At 36.5% G+C, this 17,377-nt stretch overlaps 1 protein-coding gene across 1 annotated transcript in view; it reads left to right on the forward strand.

Annotated features, from left to right (window-relative positions):
* LOC117937522 (cadherin-6-like) overlaps nt 1-17,377 on the forward strand; it is a 63,721-nt gene that overhangs the window by 41,880 nt on the left and 4,464 nt on the right. Inside the window, exons 7-11 of the mRNA XM_034861546.1 lie at nt 3,006-3,259; nt 8,156-8,292; nt 9,892-10,013; nt 12,135-12,252; nt 12,520-12,771. Coding sequence (XP_034717437.1) covers nt 3,006-3,259; nt 8,156-8,292; nt 9,892-10,013; nt 12,135-12,252; nt 12,520-12,771 — 883 coding nt within the window. The remainder of the gene's footprint in view (nt 1-3,005; nt 3,260-8,155; nt 8,293-9,891; nt 10,014-12,134; nt 12,253-12,519; nt 12,772-17,377) is intronic.

Below are 17,377 nucleotides of genomic sequence, written 5' to 3' on the forward strand. Positions count from 1 at the left end.
AATAGCACCAGGAGGTGAACTGGCATCTCTCCAGCTACCAATCCACACTCTGTACTTTGGTCCATACCGAGACTTGAACCTGCGACCCTCCGGTTCCCAACCCAACATCCTACTGACCACCACACAAGGGTTACGGCATTATTAATGCAGCAATTAAACCAGCATGATTTTTTTATTTTGCTTTATTGTTAGCCTGCAAGTATTATGGACAGCATAACAGTTTCATAACATATTATTTGCTAGATTGAGTATACGAAATGTAGGAATTAACACTTACAGTTTAATTTTTGTATTAGGTGTTTGTGTTGGTGTGTTGTTGTTGTTGTTTTAGACCCCCCCACCTACCTTATCCTTTATGCCACCAAGCAAACCTACATTGTTGCTTGTGATCATCCCACTTCTCATTTGCAATGAACTGCAATCAATAAAGGAGAAAGTGATAGAAACTTAATTTAATTTCCGTACGCTCTGACAGCCAGAGGATGGACAGTGGAGTTATTAGATTTCAACTTACACTCGCCTACACACCCAGTACATGTGTTTTGAGTGAGATTCTTCTTTCCTCTGAGCTGAGACCAAAGCAGAAATATTGATGCTCAGGATGGATCGCAGCATTCAGCGGTGTGCTGTGGGGTGTTTCTGATGTATTCAACAGAATCTGGCAGTTGCCTTATCAAACGCCCTCTCTGCGGCTTGCGATTGATCGCTTCCATCATGCCATCATTAAGTGGACGATGACATAATTGCCTTTTGTAGCCGCGGCAGTGCTGTTGGATGTGGTGTGCGGGCAAAGAGTATGTGGGGAGCGAGCAGGCCCTGATTCTAAACCTACTAATTAAATGGGCTTGTCAAGTGGGAGTGTGTCCCGTCGTCGCTTGTGCTGGTCCTTCAAAGCAACATATTCCCCCCAAACCGCAACTCATATTATGTTTTTATTCATGGCTTCAAAAAAACGGCTCGTTCCAGCTGGACTTTTCCATGCTTTTCATTGGCTGTTTCCAATGAACGCGGCCCCGCCATCCAATTGATTGATTGATTGATTGATTGATTGATGTACAGTATCAATCAATACATTTGAATTCATAGAGTACTTTTCATACATTCAAAATGTAGCACAAGGTGCTTTACAATTAAAAGCAATTGCCCCCCTCACCCCCATCACATAAATGCGTCTCCGTGCAATCATAATAGACACAATCCACCACCAACATCCACAACATCTCTCATACTTACAATAAAACTAACATGTGGCTGAACACGGAAAAGCTAAGTTAAAAGTAGGCAAGCAGCCTGCGAGGCAGCTCACTCTGATCCAGCGGCTCCTGCTCAGTGCACATTCATTAAAATGCTCCGCTCCTCAATTATTCCCATCAATGGGACACCTTCAGTGGCTACAACTTCTAAAAAAACAACATAAAAGCTCAAAACATACCACCAACCTGCGCTGAAATGCACAAGGATGAAAAACATTAGCAATCGTTCAGGAATCAGGCTAGTAATCATTGTGTGCAGTCCATAAATTGTAGGCTGAAAGAGCAGTGAAATCAAAATGAAGCCATTTCTATTAGTTATATTCATAGAATGCTTTATTAAAATCATCCATTCAATATGAGCTACACACCTTAAATATAAACATAGATGTAGTGGTGCTCAACCTATGTGTCCTTCAACAAAATATGTCATGATCTTGTTTTATTTAGTGGATTTTAGTTCTTATTAATCCTTCGTCATTATTAATAGATTGGAATTTAAAAAAACATGAACAACCTTGATACTTCCTTGCAAATTAAAGACATGGATTTTTTTTTTCATGCGTTACAATTTCATATTTTCCATCATGTAGTTGAATGAAACAGGCACACCAAAGGCTCCCAATCCACTGACACTCCATATTGCAATATTTTCTCTGTTGCTTATATACGTATCTGATGCACTGATCTTTTCATTTAACAACAAACAAAATGAACAGATGTCACCCAGCACACGTCGAGAAACAACTTGGATTGATTGACTCGTAGTGTGGCAGGGATCAGGAAGTTAAAAAGCACAAACAACAAAGAAGTTGGCATTTCTTTGTTTCTGCCTAAAGACACAGAAATTAAAAAGAGAAAATATAACTGTCTAGTTAAAACAATAAATACCGCTTTGTCCAACCAGATTCCCTGGCTAAAAATACCTTCTTGTTTTTGTAGATTAACCCCGACCAAGTTGTCATGTTAGATTTCCACCCAAATGCCACATCAGTCCCAATATTCAGGATGTGGCAGCAGTTGATGAAAGGCCTTTACATGTCCAAAAGAGCACAGGTCTGATCTATGGTGCAACCCATGTGTGTCCATCAACAGTCTTGTTAGTGGCGTTGAAAATGACACTGAGTCCCTTCACACACGCTCATTAGACAATGCTCTGGAAAACATTGCCAGTTTAATGAATAAAATCCCAATCTGACCTGAAATTAAATGTGGCAGGATGCTCTGAATGGATATTAGTTTTTCTTAAATCAACAGCTGAACGTGTCGCTGCATACAAATGAGTTGTTTAAAAGTCAACTTTTGGGGACAAACAAAACGTCCGAAGGGAATTTTCTTTTCATTCAAGGGCTGGATACCAAATTCAACACTTTTTAGGCCTTGACAGATTGCCTAGAAATAGTATTGAGTATCAAAAAATGACTCGTCATTCCATACCCAATTTCAATACCTAAGCAGTAAATCTGATCAGCGTCAGTGAGCCAATAAGCATGCAGCATGCTTCTACCAAGATCTAATAATGTTTTTGATTGGCTGTTTAATGTTATATGTCGTAGAGACACGCAGGAAAAACGTTGTTACAATGGATTTTATAAAATTGGTATTAAAAAAAACATCATTTTGGAACCGGTATCAAAGTCATGGCATTGGTACCGGTACTGGTACCAGTATCCAAAGGTTATGAACAATACCCAGCCCTAGTGAAGTCATGGTATGTGAAATGGCTCACTCAGTCATTTTGTTTCTGTTTTACAGCCTCTGGACTTTGAGAGGAAGCGTCAGTACAGTCTCCGTATTCAGGTGGAAAATTCCCACATCAACCCTCGCTTCCTCTCCGTGGGCCCCTTCAGGGACGAGGCCACCGTCAAGATCATCGTGGAGGATGTGGACGAGCCGCCGGTGTTCGAGCGCACCAACTACATCATGGAAGTCAAAGAGGACGCAGCCAGGAACACCGTCATCGGCTCCGTCAGCGCGTCTGATCCTGACGACAAAAACAGTCTCGTCAGGTACTGGACCACATCACATATCAAGGGGCCATACCAGTGCATGTCATGGCCTATTCCCTTATGGTGGAATAGGCCAGGAGATGCACGGATATGGGCGAAAACTCAGAGAGAAGCTACTAAGTAGATATACACAGATATACATATTCAGAGTGGCCCTTTTCCTGTGACATTTTGGGTGCATTTTTCGGTGGATGGCATATCTTGCATTAATGTGGTCTTGGACTGTATGGGAAAACTATTTATTTAGATATTACTTTTCTAAATTTTTGCTATATAGAGCTCAATAGTGACCACCCACTATATTCGATATTCCCCGTTCAATTTATCCATTAACGTTATCAAAAATGCTTATACAACAGGTTTTCAGCCTGGAACCGAGCCAACTAGCCACCAGAACGAATCACCATAAATCATTTGATACATAAATGGTCATCAACTTCAATGGTAGCAGCTCCCTAGCCGTTCACAGGTTTGTGTTTTTGGTTAACCGTTTCCATGGTAAAAGCAAGCTCCACCAATCAGGCACAACCCTGTTACGCTTAGGACAGTGGGTAGTGTCATTGAGCATCAAATATGTTTTTCCAAAAATTAGGTTGACCACAAGGTTCTACGGGGGGGCATAAATTCATGATCTCATAATTATCTATCTATCTAGCAATCTAGTAAGTCTACCTTGGATGGTTCAGACATAGCTAATTAACAATCCTGATGAAGAAAATGAATGGGATTTTCACTTCCAGAACCTTACTGCTCTTTGGGAGTCCCAAATAAGTGAATCATCTAATTATTAACTTTCGTTGGAGATCAGGTTAAAAGCTCCAAAGTTTCTTTGTCCTTAGAATTTGTTCACCTTAAACATACAGTTGTGTCCGACGATATTCCCACTCTTTAGACCTAAATGGCCTTGACAAAATGATTGACACCCTACAGTAGATTTAATATTCAACAGCAAAGCCTTTGAAGAAAATAACAGCTGTCAAGTGCTTTTTATAGACTTCAATGTGATTCCCACGCCTCTCCACTGGCTGTTTGGCCCGCTTTTCTTTTGCAAACTCCTCCAGTTTTCTTAGATTTGAACGAGCCTTCTTCCAACTGCTGCATCCAGATCTCTTTACATATCCAATGGGATTCAGATCTGGACTGATAACTGGCCACATTCGAACAGTCCAGTGTTCCCGCCATTCCTGGGTGCTATTAGATATGCACTTTTTTATCATTGACTTGCTGGAGATCCCATGCCCTTTGACAGAGATGCAGCTTTGTGACACTGGGGGGAACATTGTGCTCCAAAATACCTTGGCAATCTCCTGAAGTCATGATGCCACGCACAGAGTCAAGGCACCCAGTACCAGAGGCAGCCAAGCAACCCCAAAACATCAGTTAACCTCCTCAATGTTGTTTTCTTTGAGGGCTTTTTTAAACATAGATTTAATGCGATTTACCAAAAAGCTTCAAGACTTTGGCTTGTTTAAGTGTGTTTTAGCAACGCCAGCCAAACTTTCTTGTGTGTCTTTCTAAGCAGTGGGGCCCTCTTGGGTCTCTTACCATAGAACCCCCTTTTGAATAAAATAGTGTGAGTTGAAATGGTTGTGCCCTATGTCTACTTAGGTCAGCTTGAATCTGTTTTCCAGTTGTGCTAGGTCCTTTCTCCACTATTCAAGCAATCCTTTGCTACAATCTTTGGTCAACCTTTCTCTTGCATCCTCTTCTGGAGAGGTTGGAGAACTTCTTCATAGCATTGTGCATTGTAAACAACTTGTAGCCTTGAGATTGTCCATGCTTGGCTACGATTTTCTGTTTGGCCTCCTCAGACAATTCTCTGCTTTTTCTTTTCTTTTCACTAGCGGCACAATGAGTACTTTGTTCCATTTAAACTGGTTGAATGTGTGATAATTGGGCTGCAGGCCACTATGAGTTACCACAGGTGTGTTCTAGATGAATCACCTGTATGAAATCCAATTGTTTTTTCCAACTTCTAAAAAGGTGCCAGTAACATTGTCTAGGCCATTGTTTGGATTTCTGTGTAGAATAAGATTGAATTCAGTGTTTTTTCTATAACGCATATGTGAATACCAAAAGATGTTTTAATTTTCACATTTTTCACAGAAATAGTGTGTTAATTTGAAGATAAAAAATAGGAGGGTGCTATATTTTCAGCCAAAAACAGCATTAAAACGCGTAATGAGGCCATGGCAGAAAGATACATTTTTCTGTTAGACATACCAAATGCTGAACTGTGACAAAAGTTCACTTACACAATTTATTTCATGGAGATTTCCAAATTATGCAAGTATTCTATTAAACAGGAGTAATGGCAGTGGGGTGTAAGGCTGCGTCTTCCACTCTGTCTCAAAGACTTTTTCATTTTTATGAAGCACTAAGGCAGTTGGCTCTCAAGGTTGAAGTTCCACCACTATATTGCAGGTGTCAAATAGGATATCATTCTCTTTTATCACCCATCATCAAGAAGTTAGCTACCCTGTGGCATTTAAAACCTGCACATTGGAAGAGGAGGGCCCTCGAAGCCTGGGGGCGTCCTGGCATGAGGAAGTCACTGAGGCGGTTATCTTTATTAGCTCACCACTACACATTCAGATGCAAGGACATTTGGACATGGATGGCAGGATGTAAACACAAATCCCTCAGTAAGTCTGCATGCATGTCAACTGGGTTCTATATAACAGCTTTTCAACACTTTTAATATATTTCCAAATCTACCTAGGAATTGCTTTGCATTGCGCTATACTCATTTAAATGTTGTTGAAACAATCATTATATAAAACCTTAAAATCTTTCACCCAAATATAGCCTAGGTCAAGCTCGACATCTTTTGACCTGTAAATCCCTAAATCAATACTTTTGCCGGATTTGCACTAACACTTATTCTTGAAGAGCACCTTCTGAAAATACTGTGGCAAGCCAACCGGTCATGTAGCTTCTATAGGGAGCAAATAGGATATATGTCCCAACCCGCTGATCACTAACATTTTTGTAACCCTACATGTCCTTCTGCGTGGCCTCCCATCCAGCCAGCTGCCTGCATGCTGAGAGCAGCACTTTGGGTGCCCGGTCAGGACGAGGCGCGCTGTTATCTCTCTGTCATTAATCAGGGGAAGGGCTCAGCCAGCTGAATTATTGGGAATATTAGAAAAGCAATTAGTAAAGCTCACGGCCGACGCGGATTTAACGAGGTTAGAGTTACTGTCGGGGGCCGGCAAGGTAGTAGGAGGAGAGGAGAGGCATGCAGAGACGAGGAGGGAGTTTTTAGATAAAGACACTAAAATGGTTGATGCAGGAGATGAAGCGGGGAGGGGCTGGTCGGGGGGGGGGAGGAACTGCAGAGAGGGGAGAGCAGTCCGGCCGTGCATTGAGAGACTGGGTTCATAGTCTCCCCTCAGGGGTCTCCTCCCTCTTACGCCAGCCCTTGTGATGCCTGCTACTCCATTAATCACACTGATGTATCACAGTAGTCTAAGAAGCAGAGAAAAACAACACTACTGGATAACCTGTTGGCTCGTTTGTCTGTATATGTGTGTTCGTGGGACTGCAAACACTTACATAAATCCATCATGAATACAAGACAGGACTATTCAAGACTGTTAGCTCCACTAACAATGTGGTACATTGTTGAAGACAATGTCCCACATATGTAAGAGTCATTTCACCCATAGTCTATTGTATATCCCCAACTTTCCACTTCCGGGGATTGCTCTAGTTATGCCGAAAATTCCGCCGGGTGTCACGCTTTTCAGATTACCGTTTTTGGATTTCCTGTTACCTTCCGCTTCATGTGTTGTTATTTGGATTTATGAGGACTATGGTTAACTGGCCCTCACATCTCTGCAAGGTTAATCCAGACACATAGCTAGACTATCTGTCAAACGTGAGCATTTTGTTGCCTTGTTGCAATGTGGACTAGCCAGACCCTCCTCTGCAGCGCCGTGGACGAAGGGTCTGGCAATGCAAGACTACTTCACCCATATCACACTGGTTTACTTACCTCTAGTTGTCATGCAGATGGTTATGGTTGTATGTGTTCAAGACATTTGTAGTCTGTTTGAAATCCAACATTAATGCATTTATTTGTGGGAGAATTTTTCATTTGATTGTTGTTTCAAAGCAATTGCAAGAATCTGTAAAAGACCTGCCAATCAACCTGCAAGTGACAGCAGCATCTGCCCGAAACAATATTGTGGTAAAGCTGGATAAGACCTCCTACTCTATATCAAAGAAATAGTCCTTATAAACGATGTTGACAGTGAGGTGTGTGGAGTATCCAAAGTTACTAATACATCGTTTCTGTTAAGGGATAAAGCTGTTGAGTTTGTTTGTATTTTGAGCTGCACACGTGAAATTCAATATACCACTGTATTTGTAAGTTGTGCACGCAAACCTGAAATGATCTGCATGGTGAGATAACACAAAGCTTAAATGAGAAAATGTGTTTTTTTTCTGATATGTGTAAAGTGACCCTGTAAAAACTAGTCTCAAAATGTTTTAAATGTTAGAAGCGGTTATTTGCCTCCTGTAGTTTGGCTCATTTGTGCAGGTCACAACCAATTTTGTTCAATTCAACAAATGTGTCCTTTTTTTATTTTATGCGTTCTCGTGTGGTATGAATAGGGAAGTAAGGAAAGTATGGCAGTGCAGACATGTCCATCATGCATATTCAAACTTATTTTAATTGCCTCCTGCCTGCTGAAACGCTTCTAACCATACAGACTGTCAATTTAACCGAGACTCCCCAGTAAATGTGAGCACTATCACCTTGGACACACCTGAGAAACTCTGTAAATGTGACTGTACTCAGCATCCCTCAACCAGGGAACATGGCACACTTCCACACAGGCGGACAAAGTTTAGAAGTCTACCTTTTTTTATGTGTGTTTCGAGCAGGTACTCTATTGATCGGCGTACAGACATGGACAGGATGTTCAACGTCCATGCCGGCAACGGGTCAGTGTTCATCCTCAGGGAGCTGGACAGAGAAGAGAGCGCCTGGCACAACATCTCCGTCATCGCTACAGAGTTCAGTAAGTAGGGCGGGACTGGAAGCAAACTTATTTTCGTTTACCCACTTCCTGTTATTCTGTAGGACAAATTTGATTTTTGGACTTTATACCAACGCTTGACTGTTGGGTTAAAGTTACAAAGGGGTGTTTTACTGAGAACAGTCATTTCGAGTTCACCCAGCATTGGCTGGATTGTTTTCACCCGAGTTGCTCTAGAATGCCGTAAACTCTCAAAACATGGCCGGGGTCTATAATTTAAAATAGACCGACATTAGACTTTTAATACAAATGTTTCATGTTATTGTGATTTGACAAGTTAGCCCTGTTCTCTGATCTGTTTCCGTTTTAACTGACTGTAAACTCAATACTTCCTTCATGTGTATTTGTTGTTTTTAATGTCCACAGCTTTATTTTAGACTTCTCTTTATTAACCCTTTTGGGATGACTCCCGCAAGGAAATTAAATTTTCCAGCAGCAGTTTTCAGCAAAACACAATATAGAGAGAAAGAAGACAGTGTAAAGATAACAATAATAATAACAAAAAAAACGTTGGCTATAAAAAGATGTTTACCATAAATTATTAGTTAAGAGTTGTTCAAGTGTCCAGGTATTTATGTGAGTCCAGGTATGTGTGTAGGTATGTACTGTCCTCTTTACCCTATTTACCCTATAGTTATAGAGTATAATGGCATGAGGGACAACACATGGGAAAGAGCAGCCTTCCACTGAACTCGCTCCTCTGTTCCTCTTTGCGTTAGACGACAACAATCTCATGTTGAACTCACTGATCTCATTGACTAATTCATTTGTCTTGCCTTTGTGTTACGTCACTGTTCCTGGAAGACTTTTTACGTGAAACATATACAGGATGTGTTGTCATTGTTATGTTAATGTTAATGACACCTAACAGTTCTAGCACAGTTCTAACACGATTAACACAATGAGCTGAAACACTATAACTCCTCCCCTTTCCTTCTAGACTTTAAATGTGAAACATCTAAAGGAAGTGATAAGTTTTACTATCACGAATTTTGTCATTCATTTAAAGACTTTTTTTCCACATGTTCCTTCAATATGTTCAATGAGTGCCATAAAGCTAGTGTGCAATAAATAAGATAAGAATAAATATAAATCCCAAAAAAGGAAATATGAGTTATTATATGTACACGTCATAGTTGTATGGAAGACTGGACAAATGATTTCTTGTACAACTTGAGTGCAACTATGCAAAGGTCATATGCAAATATACTCAGAGCAGAAGATTGCTGAGTCTGAGATGTCTGTTGATTAACAATGAAATTAGTTCTGCCAAAATATGCTATATTATGCTAAATTTTCACGTAAGGAAAACACTTTTTTTGTGGGGTGCAAGTAGAAACTAACTACTCAGCTAACTAATTAATTGTATTTATTCAATGTGATTTATTTATGGTCATATGCATGTCACATAATTTGTATAATAATGTCAACATCACAATTGCACTGTTGTTCAACAACACTTGCATTACTGTGTGCATGGAAACAGGCAAATGCCACACTTCTCATGTACTATGACAGTTTTCTTAGGTAGAGGAATAATTATCTGTGTAAATTCACTGTTCCCACCTTTCTGTTTCTCAGACAACCCACGCCAGATCAGCCGTGTGCCTGTTTACATCCGAGTGCTGGACGTCAACGACAACGCTCCAACATTTGCCACTAATTACGAGACGTTTGTGTGTGAGAACGCAAAGGCTAATCAGGTTGGTATGGCCAATCGTCATGGTTTCATCTTGACTTCCCAATTAGGATTATGTGTCCGCTTCCAGTTCAGCATTTAATAAGCAGACATCAGAGAGCATTTGTAAATCTATCACGTGCGTGTTGAGCTAGAAACACTAGATGGGAAAGTTGCATTGCTATTGGTATCATACATTTAAAGGTCCCATATCATGCTTATTATCAGGTTCATACATACATTTTGGGTTTCTACTAGAACATCTTTCCATGCTTTAATGTTAAAAAAAACATTACTTTTCTTATACTATTTGAATACCTGTGTTCTCCCTCTGTCTGAAACACTCAGACAGAGGGACACTCGTTTTTAGTGTCAACTGCACTCTCATGTCTCTGCACCGTTATTGCAGCTGGGGAATGACTGTAACAACACTGCAGGGGCACTTTCTAGAAAGCACAGTTGCATAGTTGTGACATTACAAGCGTATGGTAGTCCACTACTGCTCTACATTTTGATAGTTTCACACTATATAAATAGCATCTTGACCCTGTTTTTGTTTTTTTGCACTGCTATCATTTTCCTAACCCTAGAAACCCAAAATGCTGGGACGCATTACACATCCGCTTTGACACTTTGAGTCATCAGTTTCACTATCACTTGTAAATGGTACCAGACATTGTGTGTTCACACTTGGGTCTGAACCATATGTTGCGGCCTGCAGTTTATTTGGGCTCACAGGAAGTGTGATGACCAAAGCCTTGACTTGTTAGTCTTGCACTATGTAATACTCAAAGAGAAAAAGTACAGTCTGCACAGAATATTATCTTTTATTATATTGGATATTGTATTGGACCTCTGCTGCAATGACAGAAGATGAACTTATTCTTTTTTCCTGAAGTAAAAGCAGCATTACATCTGTGGAAAAATAGTCCTGCATTCATGTATTAATATTTACTTAAAGTGCCAGATTATACTTAGTGATGCATTAATGTGAAAGCATTACCTTGAAGTGACAGCTGGTAAAACTGATCCCAGTATTTTTTCTAATCTAGGTAGCATAACCTATTATAATACATCAGAATGTATGATGTATACATAATATGTACATTATGTATTACTAATCTGAATCTGCAAAGGAACTGGTAACTATATTTGCCTGTTAAATGTAGTGGAGTAAATGCACGTACGAATTGTGTTTTTATCTTGGCAATTAGAACATGGAGGAAGGTTTGCTCATCTACGCAGCGGCCGAGGGTTCAACTCCGTCCTGTGGCCCTCTTTTGCATATCACCCCTCCCCTTTCACTTCTTCAGCTGGCCTGTCATAAAAGGCCTAAAACGCCCAAACAATAATCTTAAAATATCACTGAAAACTACAAGGTGTTCATCAGTGTACATGTTAAATTACTGTTAGGGAATCTTTGAGGTGTATTACTTGTTAGCTTGCAATTGACTTTGTTAATTAGATGCTTTCCAGCTAGTGTTGGCCAATATTACAACATACTGTACATCATAAGACAAAAGAAATGTGTTAACCAATGGAAATGTTTTAAATTGTTTGAACTGAGGTAGCTACTCAAAAAAAAAAAAAAATCTGTTGTATAAAGTCATTTTGAGCAATGTTAAAAGAAGAAGCTGGACCTGACTTATGGCCTATTCAAAGATTTTCATCAGTGTTATCTATTACTTTGATTTATCAGGTATGTAATTCACTGGATTTAGCCAAAGAAAGCTCAATTTATTTTACATATAACATTATGAAAAGATGAGCTGATTAGATACTAGCACACTCACATCTACAGATAAACATCAGTCAGGTTTATCAGTGATTAAGTGAATTCCTAGAGCGAAAACAGGTCTATTGAATTCTTTAGAAATGGTTACATTAAGTTAGAAGTTTAATGCTTTACTTAACACTTTACTTAAAGGTATCTATGTAAGAGTGACCCAACACTGTCATGAACAAATGACACAGTCATGACACATGAACCCTAACCATAACTCGTCATGACAAAACCCAAAGACTGTTACTAAAAGAAGCGTTATGTCATAAACGTTTATGACTTGTTTGTAATGTTTATGACACGTTCATGACTTCATGACATAAAGTGTCCCCGCTTAATGTGAAACTTTTTCTTCTTATCCAGAGGATCCAAACCGTGAGCGCCGCAGACCCTGACGAGCCACTCGGAGGACACCGATTCTTCTTCAGTCTCGCACAGGAGGCTGCTGGGAAGGCCAACTTCTCTGTCCGCGATAACAAAGGTAACACTCTCAGCTGATGCTTGTGGTCATCACATTAACTTCAATCGTCTGTATAATGTTTCCATAAGGCACTTATACCTGTTGTTAAACTTAACCACATCCAGTGCTGCACTGCACATGATGTGATTTATAGTTTTTCATCTCACGGCACTAAAAGCACATTCACCGTCCAAATGAAATTTCTAGGAGAGTTTATTTAAGAAATGATCTAATATTCATTCAGGTTGTGGATTGCTGCATAGTAACCGGACATCCTATTGTTTTCAGACAACACGGCCTGGATCCTAACGAGGAGGAACAGCTACAACAGTCTGCAGAAGAGCGTTTACCACGTGCCTGTGGTCATTTCTGATGGAGAGTTCCCAATGCAGAGCAGCACCAACACCCTGACCATAAGAGTGTGCACCTGCGACCGCGAGGGCAACATGAAGCTGTGCAACGCCGAGGCATTCACCGCGAGGGCGGGACTCAGCACGGGAGCCCTGGTGGCCATTTTGCTTTGTGTCATCATTCTGCTCAGTGAGTACAGCTGGCATGGGAAGCAGCCACCTTCACTGCCATCTTGCAAAGATTTTAAGCTATATTTAACCCAGTTGGTTTAACTGAGTATTAGATTTGAGTGTTTATAAAAGCTACACTACACTATTAATTTGATTCTTCACTTTCTGTGGGTGGGTAATTCTTCCAGTTACCACAGCTGACATGTTAATTTGATTTGAACAAAGCATCAAAGATCTGCAGCCTATCAACTGAGAAAATGGCACATTGTGCTTTATTGCAACCCAAAGTAATGCTTATATGCAGGACTCTCATGCTATTTTTTGTTTTATTATTATTTGACTTTTATCACATTTTATGAAATACAATAGTCTGACATTTTAGGACATTTTATTAGTATATATTTCATGACTTTTTGACATTTCTTTGGAAATGTTGTATTTCTATGCTATATAACATTTCAAAAAGAAATGTCAATGTACTTTTTTGATGCACTAGAGCATAACTATTTTATGGAATATATTACATGACATTTTTTATAATTTTTTCAATGATTTTTTCAACAAACTACTATGACTTTTATATGACAAACTATATCATGACTTTTAATGACATGATATTTTTAACGACTTTTTTTCGGCATTCTAAACTTTGACTTTTTATGACATACTAAGCTTCTACTTTTTTTTCTATATCTGACTTATTTTTACTACTATGACTTTTTTCAATGTACTATACTATGAGTTTTTTTACTTTTTTCGCATCCTATACTATGACTTTTTTCAACATACTATACTATGACTTTTTTCGACATTTTTCGACATACCATACTATGACTTTATACAACATACTATACTAGGGCTTTTTGCCTTTTTTCATAATACTATATACTATGACTTTTTTTGACATACTATACTATGACTTTTTTTACTTTTTTTGCATACTATGACTTTATTCAACATAATACCTTTTTTCAACATACTATACTAGGAGTTTTTGACTTTTTTCAACACACTATACTTTGACTTTTTTTTGATGTACTATGCTATGACTTTATTCAATATACTATACTATGACTTTTTGCCTTTTTTTAACATACTATATACCATGACTTTTTTTGACATACCATACTACGACTTTTTAACTTTTTTGGCTTACTATACTATTACCTTTTTTCAACACTATACTATTACTTTTTTACTTTTCGACATACTATACTATACTATTCGACATACTATACTATGACTTTTTAAACTTTTTTTGATTTACTATACTATGATTTTTTCGACATAATATACTATGACTTTTTGACTTTTTTTGACATACTATACTATGACTTTTTGCCTTTTTCAACATACTGTACTAATACTTTTTGACATTTTTCCACATACTATATTATGACTTTTTTCAACATACTATACTATGACTTATTTTCAATGTACTATACTATGACTTTTTGGACTTTTTTCGCATACTGTACTATGACTTTGACGTACTATGCTATGACTTTTTTTTACATGCTATTATAAGACTTTTGTTGGCATACTATGCTATTACTTTATTCAGCATTCTATACAATGAATTTTTGCCTTTTATTGACATACTATACTATGACTTTTTTTCAACATGGTACACTATGACTTTTTTACCTTTTTTCAACATACTATACTATGACTTTTTTTCAACATACTATACTATGACTTTTTTTGACATTTTTCGACATACTATGATATGACTTTTTTTGACATATTATACTTTTTTCGATGTACTATACTATGGCTTTTTTTACTTTGTTCGCATACTATACTATGACTTTGTTTGACGTTCTATACAATGACCTTTTTTGCGACATACTATACTATGACCTTTTTTCAACAGTATACTATGACTTTTTGACTTTTTTTTTACATACTATACTAATACTTTTTGACTTTTTTCAACATACTATACTATGACTTTTTTCAACATACTATACTATGACTTTTTTGACATACTATACTATGACTTTTTAAACTTTTTGCAACATATTATACTATGACTTTTATTCGACATACTATACTATGACTTTTTTCAACATACTATACTATGACTTTTTGACTTTTTTTGACATATTATACTACGACTTTTTTCAACATTTTATAGTATGACTTTTCTTCGACATGCTATACTATGACTTTTTTGACATACTATACTATGACTTTTTTCGACATACTATACTAAGACTTTTTTTACTTTTTTTCGACATACTATACTATGACTTTTTTTCAATGTACAATAATATGACTCTTTTTCAACATACTATACTATGACTTTTTAAACTTTTTTCAATTCACCATACAATGACTTTTTTTAGCATACTATACTATGACTTTTTTCAACTTACTATACAATAACTTTTTTCAACATACTATACTATGACCTTTTGACATACTATACTATGACTTTGACATTTTCCCACATACTATACTATGACTTTTTCTGATATACTATACTATGACTTTTTTCGACTTACTATACAATGACTTTTTTTCAAAATACTATACTATGACTTTTTGACATACTATACTATGACTTTGACATTTTTCCACATACTATACTATGACTTTTTCTGATATACTATACTATGACTTTTTTTCAATGTACTATACCATGTACTATACTTTTTGCCTTTTTTCAACATACTATACTATGACTTTTTGACTTTTTTTCGACATACTATACTATGACTTTTTGGCTTTTTTTCAACATGCTATACTATGACTTTTTTCAACACACTATGCTATGACTTTTATCAACATTCTATAGTATGATTTTTTTTCGACATGCTATACTATGACTTTTTTGACATACTATACAATACCTTTTTGATGTACTATACCAAGAGTTTTTTTACTTTTTTCGGAATACTATACTATGACTTTTTTTCAACATACTAAACTATGACTTTTTGTCAACATGTTATACTATGACTTTTTATTACTTTTTTGGCTTACTATACTACGACCTTTTTTCAACACTATACTAAGACTTTTTTACATTTTTTCGACATAGTATACGATGACTTTTTAAACTTTTTTCAATGTACTATACTATGATTTTTTCGACGTACTATACTATAACTTTCTGACTTTTTTTCGACATAATATACAATGATCTTTTTTTAACATACAATACTATGACTTTTTAAACTTTTTTCAATGTACTATACTATGATTTTTTCGACGTACTATACTATAACTTTCTGACTTTTTTTCGACATACTATACAATGATCTTTTTTTAACATACTATACTATGACTTTTTTTTCGATTTCCTATACTATAACGTTTTGACTTTTTTGGCATACTATACTATGACTTTTTTCAACGTACTCTACTATGACTTTTTTTCAACATACTATACTATGAATTTTTGACATACTGTACTATGACTTTGACATTTTTCCACATACTCTACTTAGACTTTTTTATATATAATATACTATGACTTTTTTCCTTTTTTCAACATACTGTACTATGACTTTTTGACTTTTTTCAAAATTCTATAGTATGACTTTTTTTTGACATGCTACACTCTGACTCTTTTGACATACTATACAATGACTTTTTTGATGTACTATACTCAAACTTTTTTACTTTTTTTGGCATACTATACCTTGACTTTTTTGACCTACTATACTATGACTTTTTTAACTTTTTGCAACATACTATACCATGACTTTTTTAACTTTTTTCGATGTACTATACTATGACTTTTTTAACTTTTTTCGATGTACTATACTATGATGTTTTTGACATACTATACTATGAATCTTTTCGACATACTATACTAAGACTTTTTTTTACTTTTTTTCGACATACTATACTATGACATTTTTTAATTTAAAATTTTTCAATATACTATGACTTTTTTCGACATACTCTACTATGACTTATATATACTATGACTTTTTTAACTTTTGTCGACATACTATACTATGACTTTTTTAACTTTTTTCGACATACTATACTATGACTTTTGTAACTTTTTTCGATGTACTATACTATGACTTTTTAAACTTTTTTCGATGTACTATACTAGGATTTTTTCGACATACTATACTAAGCCTTTTTTACTTTTTTTCGACATACTATACTATGACTTTTGTAACTTTTTTCGATGTACTATGCTATGACTTTTTAAACTTTTTTCGATGTACTATACTAGGATTTTTTCGACATACTATACTAAGCCTTTTTTACTTTTTTTCGACATACTATACTATGACTTTTTAAACTTTTTTCGACATACTATACTATGACTTTTTTTAACTTTTTTCGATGTACTATACTATGACTTTTGTAACTTTTTTCGATGTAGTATACTATGACTTTTTTAACTTTTTTCGACATACTATACTATGACTTTTTAAACTTTTTTCGACATACTATACTATGACTTTTGTAACTTTTTTCGATGTACTATACTATGACTTTTGTAACTTTTTTCGATGTACTATACTATGACTTTTTTAACTTTTTTCGACATACTATACTATGACTTTTTAAAGTTTTTTCGACATACTATACTATGACTTTTTAAACTTTTGTCGATGTACTATACTATGACTTTTTTAACTTTTTTTGAC

The sequence above is a fragment of the Etheostoma cragini genome, chromosome 22, assembly GCF_013103735.1.
Source record: "Etheostoma cragini isolate CJK2018 chromosome 22, CSU_Ecrag_1.0, whole genome shotgun sequence".
Lineage (NCBI taxonomy): Eukaryota > Metazoa > Chordata > Actinopteri > Perciformes > Percidae > Etheostoma > Etheostoma cragini.